This window comes from Mustela lutreola, chromosome 8, assembly GCF_030435805.1.
Source record: "Mustela lutreola isolate mMusLut2 chromosome 8, mMusLut2.pri, whole genome shotgun sequence".
In the NCBI taxonomy this organism is placed as follows: Eukaryota; Metazoa; Chordata; class Mammalia; order Carnivora; family Mustelidae; genus Mustela; species Mustela lutreola.
This window is the reverse complement of record NC_081297.1, coordinates 66,752,331-66,770,878: the sequence shown is the minus strand read 5'-3', so window position 1 is coordinate 66,770,878 and position 18,548 is coordinate 66,752,331. Positions and strand designations below refer to the sequence as shown.

At 41.1% G+C, this 18,548-nt stretch overlaps 1 protein-coding gene across 5 annotated transcripts in view; it reads left to right on the top strand.

Moving 5' to 3' along the window:
• PFKM (phosphofructokinase, muscle) overlaps positions 1–18,548 on the top strand; it is a 45,235-nt gene that overhangs the window by 8,956 nt on the left and 17,731 nt on the right. For 3 of the 5 annotated variants that reach the window (XM_059185522.1, XM_059185525.1, XM_059185521.1), the window contains one exon: positions 14,327–14,419. In XM_059185522.1, coding sequence (XP_059041505.1) covers positions 14,327–14,419 — 93 coding nt within the window. Of the gene's footprint in view, positions 1–10,853; positions 11,008–11,033; positions 11,056–14,326; positions 14,420–18,548 lie in introns of those variants that run through there. The other 2 variants (XM_059185523.1, XM_059185524.1) reach the window with 2 other exon arrangements.

The window sequence follows — 18,548 nt, the reverse complement described above, 5'->3', positions numbered from 1 at the left end:
AAAGAATATGCCTTTCATCATTTGGTACCAGGACATGACCTATAAGGTGAGATATCATATGGGTTTCCTGACATGCTGAAAACAGGAAGACCACCACCGCCAGATAGTACAAGATAGAAGAAATAGCGGATTTGACCACATGACCTTCTTGGTCCAGATGAACTTCTTTTAGGTTCCATACTTTTTCCCCCCCTCACTCTCTGCCTATCCCCTAAATCCTGAATTTTAGCTACTGACCTCAAGAATTGAAAAAAGCTGGTTATGGTTTGGGATAAAGTTCTAGATTTCCATCAGCACCCTAGCTAATTCCCATACTTGAATATAGCATTAGAATAGGCATAAGTCCCCTTGTGGAGCCCATCAGAGTACTCCAACTTTTTTTTCTGGTACAAACTCAGGACATTTCAGCTTTCTTATTTGGAGGAAAGGTCCAGAGTATTCTTTTACAGACCCGTTAATGCTTACCAGCAATGAAAATAATCTTAGAATCAAATTCAGCTGCTGGCTTAAGTTTGGTTACCTGGAGAATGTGTTGGCATCATTTCTTGTTTGTTTGTTGTCTAACTTGCTGTTTTGCTTCTGTGATTATTGGTCCTTAATTCTGCTAAGCTGTGCAATTTACTCTTGACACTTTCCTTAGGCACCCTACCTTGTATGGCAATATTTAGATCCCTTCCGCAATTCCTCTTCTGTAGTCACCATTCTGTGTTTACATGTAGGCTTCGTGCACCAACAGCCTGCCCCATGGAATGCTTCTCATCCTCCCTGATTAGAGGGAGGAGGGTTGAACGTATGTCATATCTCCTAGAACTGCCCATATTTCAAATATTCTCTCCCATCATCAATTTACCAATAAATTATGTATCCAAATTTTGAAATGTAAGATAAGTCAACCATACCTAGCTAAGATGACCTTTCTAAGTTGTTCAGTTTCCTTAGAAACTGTATTTGAAATTTAAAAGTTAGTTAATAAACAGAAAATTGGAAAGAGTAAAATGTATGGTCTGGAGTCTATGATTTAAATTAAAGAAAACTCATTTTTAAAGAGCTAATCACTGTTTCATTGTATCATCCATCTCTCTAATACTGAAATATTTGTATCCATTTGTGTCTTACTCTGGAATGGTCCAAATAAACACCACCAAATTCTTACTATCTAAGTTCCTTTTTTTTTTTAAACTTCATTTACCCTCAAGTAATATGAATGTGTCATAAGAAATTGGTGCATTATATTTGTTAATTGGGGTATTGATTTCTTCAATTATATCCCAGGCCCAGTGAAACGTAAACTCCCTGTGAACCTTTGTTAGTCCCTCTAGATTTTAAAATCCATGAGAGTTTATTATAACTCAGCACCTGGTATAGTGGCTGGCACATAATGAGTCCTCAATAAATAATTATTGAATGTATGAATTAATAATGAATAGGGATTTCTCAAGAATTCTTATTAGGAAGATATTTACAGCTCTTCTTAATACAATGTGTTTCTTCCATCAGCTATCTCTATTTTGTGTTGGTTTTTACTAGTTAAATTCTCAGAAAATAACATCTTTAAGTTTGAAGATTGCATTAAGATGACCACAAGCAAGGCCCAAGTACTTCTGAGAAAATTCTTCTTTTCTATGGCTTCCACCCCCAACTGACTTGAAGGTGCCTTTTGAGATGATAGTTCCTTGATTTGTGCTTATATAATTTTCCAGGAACTCCTGGGGATGATTGATGCCTGGACAGAAAAAGGAATCTAAAGAATCAAGTGTCTTTGGATAAGACTAGGAGTAACAGTGACATTTCCTTGCTTTCACCTAATTAATGCAATAATTCATTAAGAACACTTTCAATGAAGACTTAAAAGTTGGTTTGGGGTAGGGGACCCTGACTGGCTCAGTTGGTAGAGCATATGACTCTTGATCTTGGGGTTGTAAGTTTGAGCCCCACATCGGGTATCGAGGTTACTTAAAAATAAAATCTAAAAAAAAAAAAAATATTTGGTATTGGGTAGAAAGGGTAGAGAATTGATCATCTCTCAGATTTCAACCTTTATGTTGGAGTTAGAATGCTGTAGGAAGCTTTTCTAACTTTTCCTTTTCTAAAACTTTTTAACATCTTTATTGAGATATAATTCACAGATCATAAAATTCACCCATTTAAAGTGTATAATTTGAACATTGGCATTCCAAACGGATTCCTCATAAGTAGCTTACAAGTTACCACTCCATCCTAGCAATAAGTAAAAGTAAAAAGACTGAAAAATTAACAATTCTTCTTGGATCCATAAGAAACAGGGAGGACACAGGGCAGACTGCTAGCCCCAAATCTGGAGAGACAGACAGGCAAGTACAATTCATCACGGCTTACTAGAGCAGAGACCCATGAGTGGAAACCTTCTTGGAATTAGTGATGGGGTAGGAAGCCCGAATTGTAATTAACTAATTTCTGGAGACAATTCTGAGAGTTAAAAACTGCAGGGGGACCCAGTCAAAGGGAGTCCCCACAATATTGTGAGATTTACTTTCAGGAGCTCAACCAGATTCTCATAGTAAATATCAGAGAAAGCCCCCTGAGACTTCCAACAAGGTGAGGAGAAAAGGAACCATCTGAAATAAACCAGAGCATTCTTTCCTGGTCAACAAGCCCTGCCTTCAGAGGAAACAAACCAGGGCTTAATTTACTGGGTTGTTATCAGAGTCTAACCTACCCGAGGGAGAGAAATACCCAACTCCAGCCCACTCTAGCCATTCTGGCCCTGGGTAAAAAACCTGAGAAATTTCTGTGAAGTTCATAGTCTAGGGGCAGAAGCTGGAATCTAATCATAGGACTGTAGATGCTTCCTCTCCCCACCACATCTTACCACCACATTGGACTGTAGACTAAAGGCCTATTGACGGCACTTCCTTTTGCCCATTACATCATGTCTGGCTGTCAAGAAAAATTACCAGACATATAAAAAGGCAAAAAACACAAATTGAAGAGGCAGAGCAAACATCAGAATACAACATAGCAGGGCATCTAGCCATTTTAAACACCTATGAATAATGTGTTTAGGATTCTAGTGAAAAAAAAATAGACAGCGTGCAAAACAGAAGAGCAATGTAAGCAGACAGATGGAAATTCTAAGAAAGAGCCAAAAAGAAATGCCAGAGATTAAAAAAAAAAAAAACATGATAATAGAAATGAAGACTGCCTTTGGTGTTAGTACACTGGGCATGGCTGAGAAGAGACTAAGAACTAAAGATTGTATGAATACAATTCTCAAAAACAAAAAAAAAAAAAAGAAAAGAAAAGAAATATTGAAGAAAACAGAACAGAGTACCCAAGGACTGTGGGACAAATACAGCAGATGTAACATACACAAAATGGGAATACCAAAGGGAGGAAAGAAAGGTAAAGGAACAGAGGAAATATTTGAAACAATAATAACTGAGAACTTCTCCAAATTAATGTCAGACATCAAACCATAGATCCAGGAAGCTCAGAGATATATGCCAAAAATAAAGACAAAAACCCTTACATGTAGGCATATCATTTTCAAACTACAGAAAATCAAAGATAAAGTACCAAAAGAAGCCAGAAGAAAAAACACCTTACCTATAGGAAAACAAAGATAAGAATTGCATCTGACCTCTCCTCAGAAACCATGCAACCAAGAAGAGCATGGAGGGAAACATATGAAATGTTGAGAAAAAAAAATCAACCTAAAATTCTGTACCCTGAAAAATTATCCTGTGAAAGTGAAGATATGGACTTTCTCAGACAAATTGAGGGAATCTGTTGCCAGTAGACCTGCCTTGTAAGAAATGTTAAAGAAGTTCTTTAGAAACATAACATGGGTCTGAAACTTGGATCTACACAAAGAAAGGAAGAGCATCAAAAAATGAATACAGGGGCGCCTGGGTGGCTCAGTGGATTAAGCCGCTGCCTTCGGCTCAGGTCATGATCTCAGTGTCCTGGGATCGAGCCCCGCATCGGGCTCTTTGCTCAGCGGGAGCCTGCTTCTCTCTCTCTCTCTCTCTCTGCCTGACTCTCTGCCGACTTGTGATCTCTCTGTCAAATAAATAAATAAAATATTTAAAAAAAAAAAAAAAAAAAAAAAAAAAAAAAAAAAAAAAAAATGAATACATGGGGCGCCTGGGTGGCTCAGTGGGTTAAGCCGCTGCCTTCAGCTCAGGTCATGATCTCAGGGTCCTGGGATCGAGTCCCGCATCGGGCTCTCTGCTCAGCGGGGAGCCTGCTTCCCTCTCTCTCTCTCTGCCTGCCTCTCCATCTACTTGTGATTTCTCTCTGTCAAATAAATAAATAAAATCTTAAAAAAAAAATGAATACACGGATGCCTGGGTGGCTCGGTCGGTTGATCATCTGCCTTCAGCTCGGGTCATGATCCTGGGGTCCTGGGGTCAAGCCCCACATCCGGCTCCCTGCTCAGTGGGAAGCCTGCTTCTCCCTCTCCTGTGGAGTGTGTTCCCTCTCTTGCTGTGTCTCTCTATGTCAAATAAATAGGCTCTTAAAAAAATTTTTTTTAAATGAGTACATGAAGATAAAGCAAAAAATTTTTCTTATTCCTAGTTGATCTCACAGATAATAACTTGTTCAAAATAATAATAGCAACAATGTAGTCAATTACATAAACTCACATATATCTATGCAGTTTACTCTTGAACAATTTGGGGGTGAAGGGCACAGGTGAAAATCTATGTGTAACTTTTGATTTCCCCAAAACTTAACCACGAATAGCCTACTGTTGACTGAAAGCCTTATCAATAACAATTGACATCTTTTGTATGTTTTATGTATTACATACTGTATTCTCACATTAAAGTAGGCTACAGAAAAGATAATATTATTAAGAAAGCCATAAGTAACAGAAAATACATTTACAGGACAGTAAAAAAAAATTGCACATAAGTGGATCAGCATAATTCATGCCAGTGTTGTTCAAGGGTGGGTTGTATACACCTATGTTATGTTTATATATAAGTAAAATGAATGACAGCAATGATACAAGGAATGGGAAGAAGGAATTTGGATTATTTTCTTATTATAGGTATTCACACCACATGTGAAGTTGTATAGAGCTATTTGAAAGTGGACTTGGATTAGTTGTAAGTGAAATATTGCAAACTCTAGGGCAACCACTAAAAAGGTAAGAGTATTACTGATACACTGGGAAAGGAGAATGCAATCGTATAAAATGTTCAAGTAAAACCACAAAAGGCATGGGCGCCTGGGTGGCTCAGTGGGTTAAAGCCTCTGCCTTAGTCTCAGGTCATGATCCCAGGGTCCTGGGATCGAGCCCTGCATCGGGCTCTCTGCTCAGCAGGGAGCCTGCTTCCCCTTCTCTCTTTGCCTGCCTCTCTGCCTACTTGTGATCTCTGTCTGTCAAATAAATAAATAAAATCTTTAAAAAAAAGAAACCACAAAAGGCAGAAAAAAGAGTGGAAGACAAAAATAGGAACAAAGAACAAGGGCAAAAATAGAAAACAGTTAATGAATATGGTAGATATTAATCCACTGTATCAATAATCACTTTGGAATGTCAATGGTCTAAATGTATCAATTAATAACTAGATTGTCAGAGTGAATCGAAAACATGACCCAACTATATGTTTTCCATAAGAAACCCACTATAAATGTAAAGATACATATAGATTAAAAGTAGAGGGAGAAAAATATATCATGCTAAAGCTAATTTTTAGAAAGCAGTAGTAGCTCTATAATTTCAGACAGAACAGACTTCGAAGTAAGGAAAAGTTATCAAAGATGAAAGGCATTGCATAATGATAAAGGGGTCATCTCTAAAAAGATATAACTGTCCTTAATGTGTATGTGTCTAACAATACAGCATCAAACTACCTGAGGCAAAAACTGGTAGCAGTGAAAGGGGAAAGAGAGAAAGAGATTCACCATTAGAACTGGAGATTTCAACACTCTTCTTTCTGGAAGCAACAGATTCAGGAGGCAGAGAATAGGCAAAGGCATAGTTGAACTCAACATCATCATCAACCAAATTAAATAAATGACGTCAACAGTTCATCCAACAATAGCAGAACACACATTTTTCTCAAGCTCACGTGGAACATTCACCAGGATAGCCCACATTCTGGGCCATAAAATACACCTTATCTAAAGGAACAGAAATCCATGGGGCACCTGGGTGACTCAGTTGTTAAGCGTCTGCCTTCAGATCAGGTCATGATCCCAGGGTCCTGGAATCAAGCCCCACATGGGGCTCCTCGCTCAGCGGGAAGTCTGCTTTTCCCTCTGCCACTCCCCGTGCTTGTGCTTGTGTTCCCTCTCTCGCTGTGTCTCTCTCTGTCAAATAAATAAATAAAATCTTAAAAAATAAATAGATAAACAGAAATCCTACAATGTCTGCTCTCAGACCATGATGGAATTAAACTAGAAATCAGTAACAGAAAGATAACTGTGAGGATATATGAGATTTAAACAACACATAAATCACACATAGGTCAAAGAAGTTTAAATTTTCAAAAGAAATTTAAGAATATTTTGAACTAAATGAAAATGAAAATACAACTTAGCAAAATTTACTGGATGCAGTGGGAGCAGTGCTTAAAGGGAAATTTATAATATTGAATGCATGTAAGAGAAAGGAAGAAGGTCTAAAATCAATAATTGAAGTTTCTAACTTGGGAAACCATTAGAGAAGAGCACATTAAATCCAACGAAAAAGAGAGAGAGGGAGAGAGAGAGAGAGAGAAAATAAGAATTAGACCAGAAATTGGTGTAATTTCAGCCTATGTCATGATCTCAAGGTCACGAGATTCAGCCCTGCATCCCCCTCTTTGCTGTGTGTGGAACCTGCATAAGATTCTCTCTCTCTATGTCTTCCTCTGACCTTTCCTCCCACAAGGGAAAGAAAAAAAAAGAAAAGAGAGCAGAAATCAACAAAACTTTTTAAAAGAAAAAAAAAAATCAATGAAACCACAAGCTGGTTCTTCAAAAAGATCAATAAAACCTATAAGCCTTTAATGAGGCTAAATACGGAAAAAAGAGAGAGGACACAAATTATTACTATCAGAAATAAAAGAGGGGATGTCACTACAGATTCCAGGGACATTAAAAGGAAATAAAAGAATACTCTGAACAAATCTGTGCCCGCAAATTTAATAACCTAAATGAAGTGGACCAATTCCTTGAAAGACACAGTGTTTCAAAACTCATACAAGAAGAAATAGGTGACTTGAATAGGCCTAAATCTATTAAAGAAATTGAACTAATAATAACTTTTCAAAAAAATTAATAACTTGTCAAAAAGAAAGCACCAGTCCCAGGTATATTCCTGGTGAATTCTGTCAAACATTTAAGGAAGAGATTTTGCCAGTTTTCTACAATCTCTTTCAGAAGACAGAAGCAGAGAAAAAACTTCTAAATCATTCTGTGAGCCAGCATTACCATAATACCAAAACCAGAAAAAGACTTTAAAAGAAAAGATTACTACAGATCAATATCTCTTATGACATAAGTGGAAATTTCTTTTCTATCTCTTAAATATAAAATGCAAAACTATACAATTCCTGGAAGATAATATAGGACAAAACCTAGTTGACCTTAGGGTATGGTGATGCCTTTTTAGATGCAATTCTGAAGATATTATTCATGGAAGAAATACAGTGGACGCTTGAACAACACAGGTTTGAACTATGGAGGTCCACATATACACAGACTTTCTATGGTACTGTAAACATATTTTCTCTTCCTTATGGCTTTCTTAATAACATTTCCTTTTCTCTAGCTCACTTTATTATAAGAATAAAGTATATAATACATGCAACATACAACATACATGTCAATCAACTGTTTATGTTGTTGGTAAAGCTGCCTGCCAGTCAACAGCACGCTGTTAGTACAGTTGGCCCTTGGACAACATGGGGCTTCAGGGCACCAACCCCTTGTGCAGTTGAAAATCAGCCTATTAACTTCTGACTCCCCACAAATTTAACTACTGTTAGTGGTAACTATTAACTATGCACAAGGAAACCCATGCAGTTCAAACCCATGTGTTTGAGTGTGAACTATAATTAAGTTTTTGGGAAGCCAAAATTTATACATAGCTTTTTAGACTGCATGGGTTTCCTCTTATTATTCAAGTGCCAACTACAATTGATAAACTCAACTTCATTACAGTGAAAGCCTGTCATTCAGTGGAATATAGTATGTTCATAGGGCTTGCAGTCATTTTAAGTTTAGGGCATTTCCATCACCCACAGAAGAAATCCTGTCCTCATTGGCGGTCACCCCTCATTTCCCCATAGCCCCAGGTAACTGCTAATCTACTCTCTGTCTCTATAGATCTGTCTGTTCTGGACTTTTCATATAAATGGTATCGTATGGTAGTGGTCTTTTGTGAATAGCTTCTTTCACCTAGCATAATGTTTTTAAGGTTTATCCATTTTATAGCATGTATCAGTACTTCATTTTCTTTTATTGCCAAGTAATATTCTATTGTATGGACATGCCACATTTTCATCAGTTGGTAGATGTTTGGCCTATTTGCACTTTTTGCCTATGATAAAGCTGCTATGACCATTGGTATACACATTTATATGTGTGTGTCTGTGTGTGTGTGTGTACATATGTTTTCTTTTTCCTTGGCTGTATACCTAGGAGTGGAATTGCTAAGCCATATGGTAACTCTGTTTAACACAAGGAATTGCCAAACTGTTTTCCATAGTGACTATATAATTTTACATTTATACCAGCAATACACAGGGTTCCAGTTTCTCCAGGTTCTTTCCAATACTTGTTACTCCCCCTTTTTTAAAAATAGTCCTTCTAATAGGTGTGAAGTTGAATCTCATTGTGGTTTTAATTTGCATTTTCCTAGTGATTGGTAATGTTGAGTATCATTTTATGTGCTTATTGGTTATTTGCATATTTTACTTAGAAAAATGTCTCTGTAAACCCTTGCCTATTTTTTTGTGTTTTAATATTACAATTTTATTAGATATTTCATTGAACAAAGTATGCTTTTTAAATGAGTAGACTTTGTTAGAGAAGTTCTAGGCTTACAGAAAATTGAGCAGATTGTACAGTTTCCTCTCCCATGGTCAGTTTCCATTTATTACTACTTGAATCAGTATGGTCCATTTGTTACAAAGATAAGCCAATATTGATACATTATTATTAGCTAAAGTCCATAGTTGATATTAAATTTCACTTTGTGTTGTAAGTTCTATGTCTTGACAAATACATAATGTCATGTATCCAACATTATAGCATCATGGAGAGTAGTTTTACTGACCTAACAATGCCTTGTGCTTCACTTATTACTCCTTCTCTACTCCCAGCCCTAGACAACCATTGATCTTTTTGCCATCTCTATAGTTTTACCTTTTCCAGAATGTCATTTCCTTGAAATCATACAGTATGTAGCATTTCCAGACTGGCTTCTTTGACTAAGCAATATATATTTTAAGTTTCCTCTCTGCCTTTTCTTGGCTTGATAGGTCATTTCTTTTTATTGCTAAATAATATTCCATTGAATTGATATACCACAATTTATCCATTCACCTTTTGAGGGACATTTTGGTTGCTTCCAGTTTTGGGCAATTATGAATAAGCTGTTATGAACATATGTGTGCAGGTTTCTTTGTGGGTCTAGTTTTTGGTCCATTTGCATAAATACTTAGAGGAGTACAATTGCTGGAATATAATAAGGTTATATTCAGTTTTGTAAGAAACTGCCAAACTGCATTTTAAAATGATTGTACCATTTTGCATTCCCAACAAAAGATTAGGGTTCCTGTTGCTCTACATTCTTGTCAGCACTTGGTATTGTCAAGGTTTTTTGTTTGTTTGTTTGTTTGTTTTTTGCTTTTTAGATGCCAGCCATTCTGATATGTAGTATATCTCACTGTTTTAATTTGTGGCTCTCGAATGAGAATGCTGTGGACCATCATTTTGTATGATTATTTGCCATCTGTATATCTTCACTGGTGAGGTATCTGTTCAGACTTTTTGCCCATTTTTGAACTGGGTTATTGTCCTTTTATTATCGAATAGGAAGAGTTATTTACATATTCTGGAAACCAGGCCCTTATCACATATATGATTTGCAAATTTTCTATCCTCTTCTATAGGTCGTCTTTTGATGGTAACATTTGCACCACAAAAGTTTTCTGTATTCCAGTGCCTTCATTTTAACTCTTACTAATTGCAGCCAGAATATACAGGGGCAGAAACAAAAACAAGTAAGAGGAAGAGCAGTGGGAAGAGCCAGGAGAGGAGAGACGCCTTCGGAGAGGCATTGCCACAAAGCCCTGGGTGGAGAGAGGAAGGAATAAAGAGGACGGAAGAAAAGAGGCGTCTTTAGTTCTGGCCCAAGTTCCCGCGGTGGATGCCGTTTGCTTTGTAGCCCCCCGGATTTTCTCTGAGAAAGGTACATACATGTAAAAGGAGTTTTTGAGGTCCTTCTAAAGAAAATACCGGTGTTCAACGTTCCTCCAGGGCAGGGACTCTATTTCCTTTACCTTTTCATCCCTAAGCACCTAACACAAACCCCGGCAGAAAGACTTTCCGTAAATGTTTAGAGAGGGGGAAAGGTGAGAGAAAACGCATCCGGCCGTTCGGGGAAGTTGACTCGTTGTGGAGGGTGTTTGAATGCAGGGCGTCTCAGTCCGTCCCCGCTAGGAACAAGCTGTCTCCAAGAACAACCCGGGAGGCAACTAAATAATTTCTGACTCCCACTGTGTACAGGAGCTGAGGGTTCCCAAGACAGAGATGGGGACCCGAGAACCTTCTGTGGAATGACGAGATTAAGCTGATGCCATATCTGAGCCGTTCTTGGGAGAAGGAGGGACGGGAGGAGAAAGAGGAGAGGGAGGAGGTGGAGCCTCGGGAGCAGCATCAGCCAGTGGAGGTTGGGCAGCCTCGCTTTCCCCTCCCTTGGTGCCTCCACCTGGCTCCTCCCCGCGGTCGCCAAGCTCCCCTCCCCCTTCCCCAAGGACAGTCTGCAAGGAAGCCGTGGCGGAGGAGAGCTGAGACTAAAAGGCAAGAGGGGCCCTTGGGTAAAGACCCAGGGAGAAAGCTGAGAGCGAGGTGGGGATCCCTGTGCTGGGAGGAGGCGGTGGGGAGAACTGGAAGGAGCGGATGGGAAAAGAAGAGGTGGTATGGCATGTGAAGCTGGAGGGAAGAGGGGGGATGGGTAGGGCCGTCCTGAAGAATCCTAGCTCTTGGGCTCAGCTCCCTCTGCTTGCACGCGCAGCCCCCATCCCTGGGAATCAGTACTGCTGGACCTCGTTGCCCTTGGCTGCCTGACTCCTATCCTGGCACGTGTCCAATTCAAATCAGTGCACCTGTGATGTTGTCTCCCTGTATTTCTCCCTCCCGCACGCTTATCTACACACATGGGATTTTATATTTAGATTTTATGCCTGTGTTTCTACGTGTGTGTCACTGTGAATCTGTAAGGATGCTTATAGATGAATCTGCGTACATTTGGTATTCCGTGCCTTTATAACTGGTTTAGAGATGCAAAAGAATCCGAGCTGTGTTTGCAGGTCAGCACTCCTAACCTTCCCCCTGGTGAATTCTCTCCCTCAGGGAAGCCCCCAGGGGTGAAAGATCAGAGTGTGGGTTTGTAAGTGAGGAGCTCCCAGGGTGAATGAGAGGAATAAACTCAAGGGAAATAGGATTAGCATACTCAACGTTTTGTTCTTCTGTTCCCCAATTTTTGCCTTCCTATTTGCACTAGCTAGTTAGTCTTTCTTTTTTTGAGAATGGCAGAAAATTGAACATGAACACTCTAGTTATTAGGAGAGTGTCTCCATCCATGTCTGTTTATTGTATTTCTTTCACTGTTTGTCATTATATGCTTTTTAAAGTCCTATTTGTATGTGTTAGAAATAGAGTATGGAGCTATGTATCTAAGCATATTAAATAAAAGTTTTCATATGCCTGTGTGCATTTTGTATTGTTTGTCAGTTCCCTAATGCTTTCAGTAATGATTTATTGAACTGTGATGTGCACAGACTTCACCAGGCTTTGGAAAGCTGTGGGAGAGTTTTTTAAAAATGAACATGATCCCTCCCTGGAGGATTGTTCAGTCTAGTTAGGGAAAATGGCTTATAGCAATCATCTATCCCGGGGTCTGCAAACACTTTCTGTAAAAGGCCAGATAGTAAATATTTTAGTCTTTGCAGGCTATCTGGTCTCTGTCCCCATAATCTACTCGGTTATGGTAGTCAGAAACAGCCATAAGATGATGTGTGAAAGAATGAGAGTGGTATGGATAATGAAATTTTAATTTCATGCAATTTCAACATGTCATGAAATTGTTTTTTTTAACCATTTAAAAACATGAAAACGTTTCTTAGTTTGCTGCCATATGAAATCATAGAAGGGGCTAGATTTGGTCCATGTGCTATATAGCTTGCTGACTCCTGATCTAGTCCGACCTTCTTTTCAATATATGAGAAGCAATTTAAATACCACATAGGGGCGCCTAGGTGGCTCACCCGGGTAAGCAGCTGACTCTTAATTTCTGCTCCAGTCATGATCTCTGGGTCCTGTGATCTAGCCCCAAGATGGGCCCTGCCCTCAGCAGGGAGTCTGCTTGGGATTCTCTTTCCCTCTGTCCCTCCCCATTGTGTTCTTTCTCTCTCTCTCTCAAATAAATAATAAATTTTTAAAAATCACATAAAGTAGTGATTAAATGCTAAATGAATGATCCAGTACCAGACAATATGTGATGAGAGGAAGTCCCAAAAGAAACTCCTTGACCTGTGAGGTTGTCAGTGAAGGCTTAATAGACTTAGTATTAATAAGGTTGTGACTAGGACTGGTCTTAAATGATGGACTGGGCTATCGATCTGGGGAAAAGGGCCTGGGTGGCTTTCTGGATGCGGGATCAGTGTGCCCAAGTACACATGTGGGGAGGAGCAAAGTAATGTTCAAGTGATGATGGAGCAGGAAATTCATGGGAGCAAAGGTTGAAGCGGTAGGCAAGGGCCAGATCATGGAAGCTTGGACCGCTGACTCAAGAAGCAAGCACAGATTACGTGTAGTTTGTGAGGCTCTGTGTCCCTTAATAATACTATGTGTGTTTGTGTAGGTGTGTCTTCATGAGTGTCCTGTTGCATGTATTTTATGGACACGTGTGTGGATTTGTGTGTTGATGTGTGTCTTTATCAGCAGCTCCCCTCCCCTGATTTCCCCAGATTCAGAGCAGAAATAGGAGCTGTGCTTAAAGGTCATTAGGCCCCATTCAGGTGAATGCATCCTCTCTCCACTGAGGCCCCAGGGTCCGCCGACCTTCTGTGGAGGTTTGTTTTGTGTCTCTGATAGAGTGGACAAGGGAAACCAACAGAGGGAGAGCAGCTATTGTAGGCAGTTCCGGTGGAGAGAGGCAGCCAGGATCGCACAGAAGAGAAGGGTAAGGGCAGATAGAAGGGAGAAGAAAAGGATTTGGCAACCATTCTGACTCTGAGAGTAAGGAGGAGATAAATTTAAAAATTTAGGTTTTAGCCTGGGTAACCGGGAGAGTGATGATTCTGTTGACATTTTAAGGATATGAAAGCGTGTCTTGCGTGTTCCTGTGAGAGAGATAAATAAGACTTGCAGACAAAAATAGGAAGGTGGTCACATGTCATGTGTCCCTATCCCTGCAAATGTGGCGATGATTCTGTTACTCTTCCTGCCGGATAACGTGTGTGAGGTGCAAGGCCTGAAGGGGAGTCAGGAGATGCCCAGGAGGCAGGGAGCCTGAGAGCACGAGAGAAGCCCTGGAATGTCTTTAACCGTCCCTGAGCCTGAAGCATTGATTTGTGCAAGCTCAAATGTGCATGTTGAACCTCAAACTCTAGCTCCAGCTTAGCTCGATTCCATACAACTGAACCCTGATCTTCACCGTAACCCAGCCCACCCTTGCTTTCCTGCTTCCATCTGGCAGGTTCTCAGTCAGTGCCCCAAACCTCATCAGGGTCCTGCTGTCTGCAACAGCCTTTCCCTTCATGAAAGCTCCTCTCTTCCCCTTGAAGTGAACTTGACTTTCCTCCCTGCTTTCTCATTTCTGTTCAGTGAACTGCCCTTCCCCTTGACCTTAGCTTGTTCTCCAAATAGGCTCCAATTGAGGTGGGAGGGATTAGCTAGGACCTTTGTGGTGCTGGATGTGATTACTGTGACATTTCAGCCTGTCACTCTGCGGGGGTGTGGCCTTCTTCTGGAAGAAGTCCAAAGCACCCAGGCTGTAAAGCCCAGACTTAGTATAGTGAGAGAGTCTGACTTGAGGCGGCTCTCACCAGTCAAACAGCCATTTCCCCGAGCACCTCGATCTACTTGTGTCTTAACGGGTCATTCCCTTGAATTTCAGAGTGGATCATGACCCATGAAGAGCACCATGCAGCCAAAACCCTGGGGATCGGCAAAGCCATCGCCGTGTTAACCTCTGGTGGGGATGCCCAAGGTAAGGAGGAAGGTGCTGCTTGGGGACGGACAGAAAACATGGCTGGTGGGCCCCCTTGAATTTCTTGACTCCCTTCACTTGTAGAACAAGAACTGTCCTCCTTAATGTCCTCCTGCTGTAGATTCACGCTGGAATCCTGGGTCTTCCCAAAATTCTCTGTCAGGTCTAAGTCCCCTAGTGCTTCTGGATATTGTTTGCTGTAATTTACTCAAATCTTCATATAACTTCTTTCCAGGTTTCTCTGAAGATTTGGGACCATTTGGGTCTTTTGGTACCTGAAAGACAGGTGTTTCCTCAAGCCGCATTAGAAAGAAACTAAAGAGATAAAGTTGTTGAGAAAGCAGTAGGTGGATTCATTTCTAGGACACCGAAGTAGTGGGGAAAGGGAGGGACCAGAATTGGGATTTGATGGACTCTACGTAGAGCCTCAGTTATTGCCTCTGATGTCTGTGGGGCTGCTGCACTGGCCAGGGTCCAGCATCTCATTCCGATTGCACATTCCCTTCTAGTAGGCACAGTTCTGCTCCGTTTTCTGTTTTCTCTGGCCTTTTCCTCCTCTTCCATTCCTTCAGCCCTCCAACAAACAGGAACAGCAGCAGTTAATTGGTACAGACCCATAGGGGTCTAGGGGTGGGTTGGGCAGACAGCAAAGCCGGAGAGAACCACTTTCTGGGTTGAGTCCCAGAAACCTGCAGGTCAGGAGAATCAGGTATATGGCAAAATGAAGTGGGAGGTAGAGAATGTGATTTTTTTTTTTTTTCTCGTTTGGTGGTCTCATGTATTCTAGTTTATAATACCTTGAAGAGAGGCAGACTGTCTTTGAGAGGGACACCAGGACATGGACACTGTGCTGGAAAAAGAGAGAAGGAAAGAGATTTTAGCTGGTTTCCCCTTCACTCCACTCCTCTGTCTCTCTAGGCTTCCCAGACTTTGTGTTAAGCACCCATTTTGTTTGGGGCCTTGTCCCGTGTGTTTTGAAACAGTTGATTTCCTTGGGGAACTTATAGTTCTAGGAGGAGAGGTAACATACATTTCTAGAGTGTTTCTACATTTCTTCTGTGAGGTTCATAAATAACAATAATCAAGTGTGCCTTAAACAAGCAGAACCCACTTATATTATGAAACGTTAGGCTTTAGTAGGACTAACCAGGGAAAAGTTCCCAGGCAAGGTAGATTTCAAGAAACTGAACTCTTCATTGAATGGATTCTTGCTTCAACAGTGCCTAGTACATAGTAAGTGCTAAATAAACATATTTCTAATTAAGTGCAAAGGGAATTATTGAGCACCTGTGTAGCAAGCAGGATGGTGGGCACTAAGGATACATTGACGAAAAGGTCACAGGTTGTCTTCGCTCTTACAGTCCTTCTCACGAGTGTTATTAGTAAATCTAGATTTTAAATATGTTTTAAACTAATGTTTATTGAGTTACACCTGTGATATATATTATGAACATGAGAATGCTAGAACGAAGACACTTAGGGAGGAGGGCTGAGAAGTCTGAGTTCAGGAATGGTGACTGGATTGGGAATGCAGAGCCCTGCTTGAGGCTGGCTGGCTTCTCTTGCTTCTCTGTTCTCTCCTGGAAAGACTCCCATGCTACATAAACTCTTGAATGTTGACCCTAAAACCTTGGTAGGATGGGTTGTGAAATTGGATGAAGCGAAGCAGGAGCTTGCTGAAAATCCAAGGGAGGTATATGAGGTTAGGAAATTATGAAAAAGAAGGGCTCTCTGGAGAGGGGGAAGTGGTTAAAAAAAAAAAAAAAGGAGACACACACACACACACACACACACACACACACACACCCCTAGGATTTAACTTGAGTCTAAGAGCAGCAGAGCCCTTCTAACTTCGGATCCTGAGCAGAACCTTCATTTTAGAGGGACTGTCACCTGCTTCACAGGAAGATCATCCTTCCTGGAGGCAGAGGCTAGCATTAGCTGATTTGCGGTGGGCCAGCTGGACCCAGGCCTGTGGGGTCCTGTGACAGGCACGGTGTCTCCAAGGAAACATCCCATTGGGAGGCCACATAACATCACAGGTGCACGGGAGCAGTTGGGACGGGATGAAACTGAGAGAGGCAGGAAGCAAAGCAGAAAACTCAAAGCAGAGCCGAGAGATCCCAGCTGAAGGAGCAGCTCAAATACAGCAGTGGCCTGCCCAGAGATCAGTTTCACGATCTTTAGTTTTCCTAGGGAGAGCAGAGCATAGAAATAATTTTTCCCCAGAGGCTGTGGGCCATATGGGAGAATGAGAATATCTATAAAATCCAGACAGGCCACAGCTCTGTCATTCCCTGAGTTCAGCAAAGCTCGTAACTTTTTAAGGTAGAAGAGAGGCCAGAAAGCAGCCTGAGTTCAGAAGCTGGTCTGAGTAGATACAAATCCTAATTCCCGCTTCAGCCCAGGAATGGCCCCAGCTCTGCTCAGTCATACCACATTGGGAATTCTGACATTGGCTTATTCTGCTGGAAAGGATCTCAGTTGTCTGCTCTGGCCCTATGTCCTCAGAGGGGCAGACCATTCCGAATGCATGTCTATCCTGTTTGCAAAGGTTTTAGAGGTTTACAGGAATAGGGATTCGATGACTTCTCTGGATTGCTGTTCTAGGATTCATAACTTGAATTACATATTCAGAAGTGTAATTTAGGTCTAACATTTATTTCTCATGTTGGAATTTAAAGGATCTCCCGCCCCTCCATTCAGAGTTCAGTTAAGGTAGAAAGAAACTTTTTAACATTTGCTTTCAAAAAGGTAGTGACCAAGTCATTTATTAGTTTGTTTCTGTCTCATGTGATAGGGACCCATCACCCGTAGAACCGTAGTTCTCCCCAACGCCTCTTCCCTACAGGCTGTAATTAGAAACTCCAGAGTACGTGCCTCTGATGTTCTCCAGAGCCCCTCTTCGCTGTACCCAGAATACCCCCTGGGTGGTGCCTGTAATCTTATCCTTCGTCTTGCTTCTAATAAGTGAGACAGCTGCGAACACAGGGTTATTTAGGGCAACGTGGAACAGCTAAGGAGAGCCTGGCCAGGACTGGTCTGGGGCCAGAATAGGCCAGTAATGTGAAGTAGGAGAGCCCAAAGAATTGCTGGGACTCCCTAGTAAAAGTTAGTATACATCCCAGTCTGAGATTTCTAGGGAACTGGGGGTTTGAGATGCGGTATAGGGGATGAAGGGAGTCTTAAAACTTGGTTTCTAGGAAAATAGCTGTCAAACTTAGAGGCAGAAAGGATGACCTCTGGAGTTTGATAAGATGAGGTGAGAAGGTAAAGGGAGGAGAGAAGAGAAAGAATTTTCTTCTGCCCAATGAATTTGGATATTTCCTACCTGACAGCCATTGTTTACACTTAAAACCTTTTAAGTCATTTGTTTTTCTTAAGTCTTTTTTCCCCTACTCTTACTCAGTTAAGGAGTGGGAAACAACATTCTAAATTACAAATTTCAGAAGAATGCTTTTTCCTTATTTTTTAAAATTAAGGATAGGCCAGAGCTCGTGCTCTGGAACTCCAGGTATCCCAAAGAGAATCCCAAAGGCCTTGTCAAAGTCTAGAAAATGAATAAACCACAGTCATTTCTATTCTGATCTTACAGACTTTATTCCACCTTCCTAGAGCACAGATGGCTATGCATTGACTCTGACTTTGCTCTTTTCATAAACACAGGCTTTTCCTAAAACTCCTGAGAAGCCTGCTTCCATCACAGATTTTTCCATTTTGATCCCTTCAAGTTGAGAATGTGAACCTAGACTTCTAGACTCTGACAGCGCTGCTCACCAGGACCTCTTGTAGGCAAGCCGAATCTTTCAGTTCTTATCTGAGATCAGTTTTGGGAGCCTTCAGCATTGTTCCAGCTTCTTGAAACTGTCCCCTCTGGCTTCCAAGACATCGCTAAGCTGGTTTTCCATCTGTCTTTATTGCGGCTCCTCCTCAGTCTCCCTCCTGGATCCCATTTTCCCCTGCCCTTTCTTTCAGTATTGGTTTTCCTCTGGGTTCCATCCCTTGTCTTTCCCATTTGGATTCTACATATTCTCTTGAGACAGCCTCTTCCAAGTCCACATGGATGTCCCACAAGAACTTCAAGCTCCTTGTCTCCCAATATGAATGTGTCATCCGCACCCCCACCTGT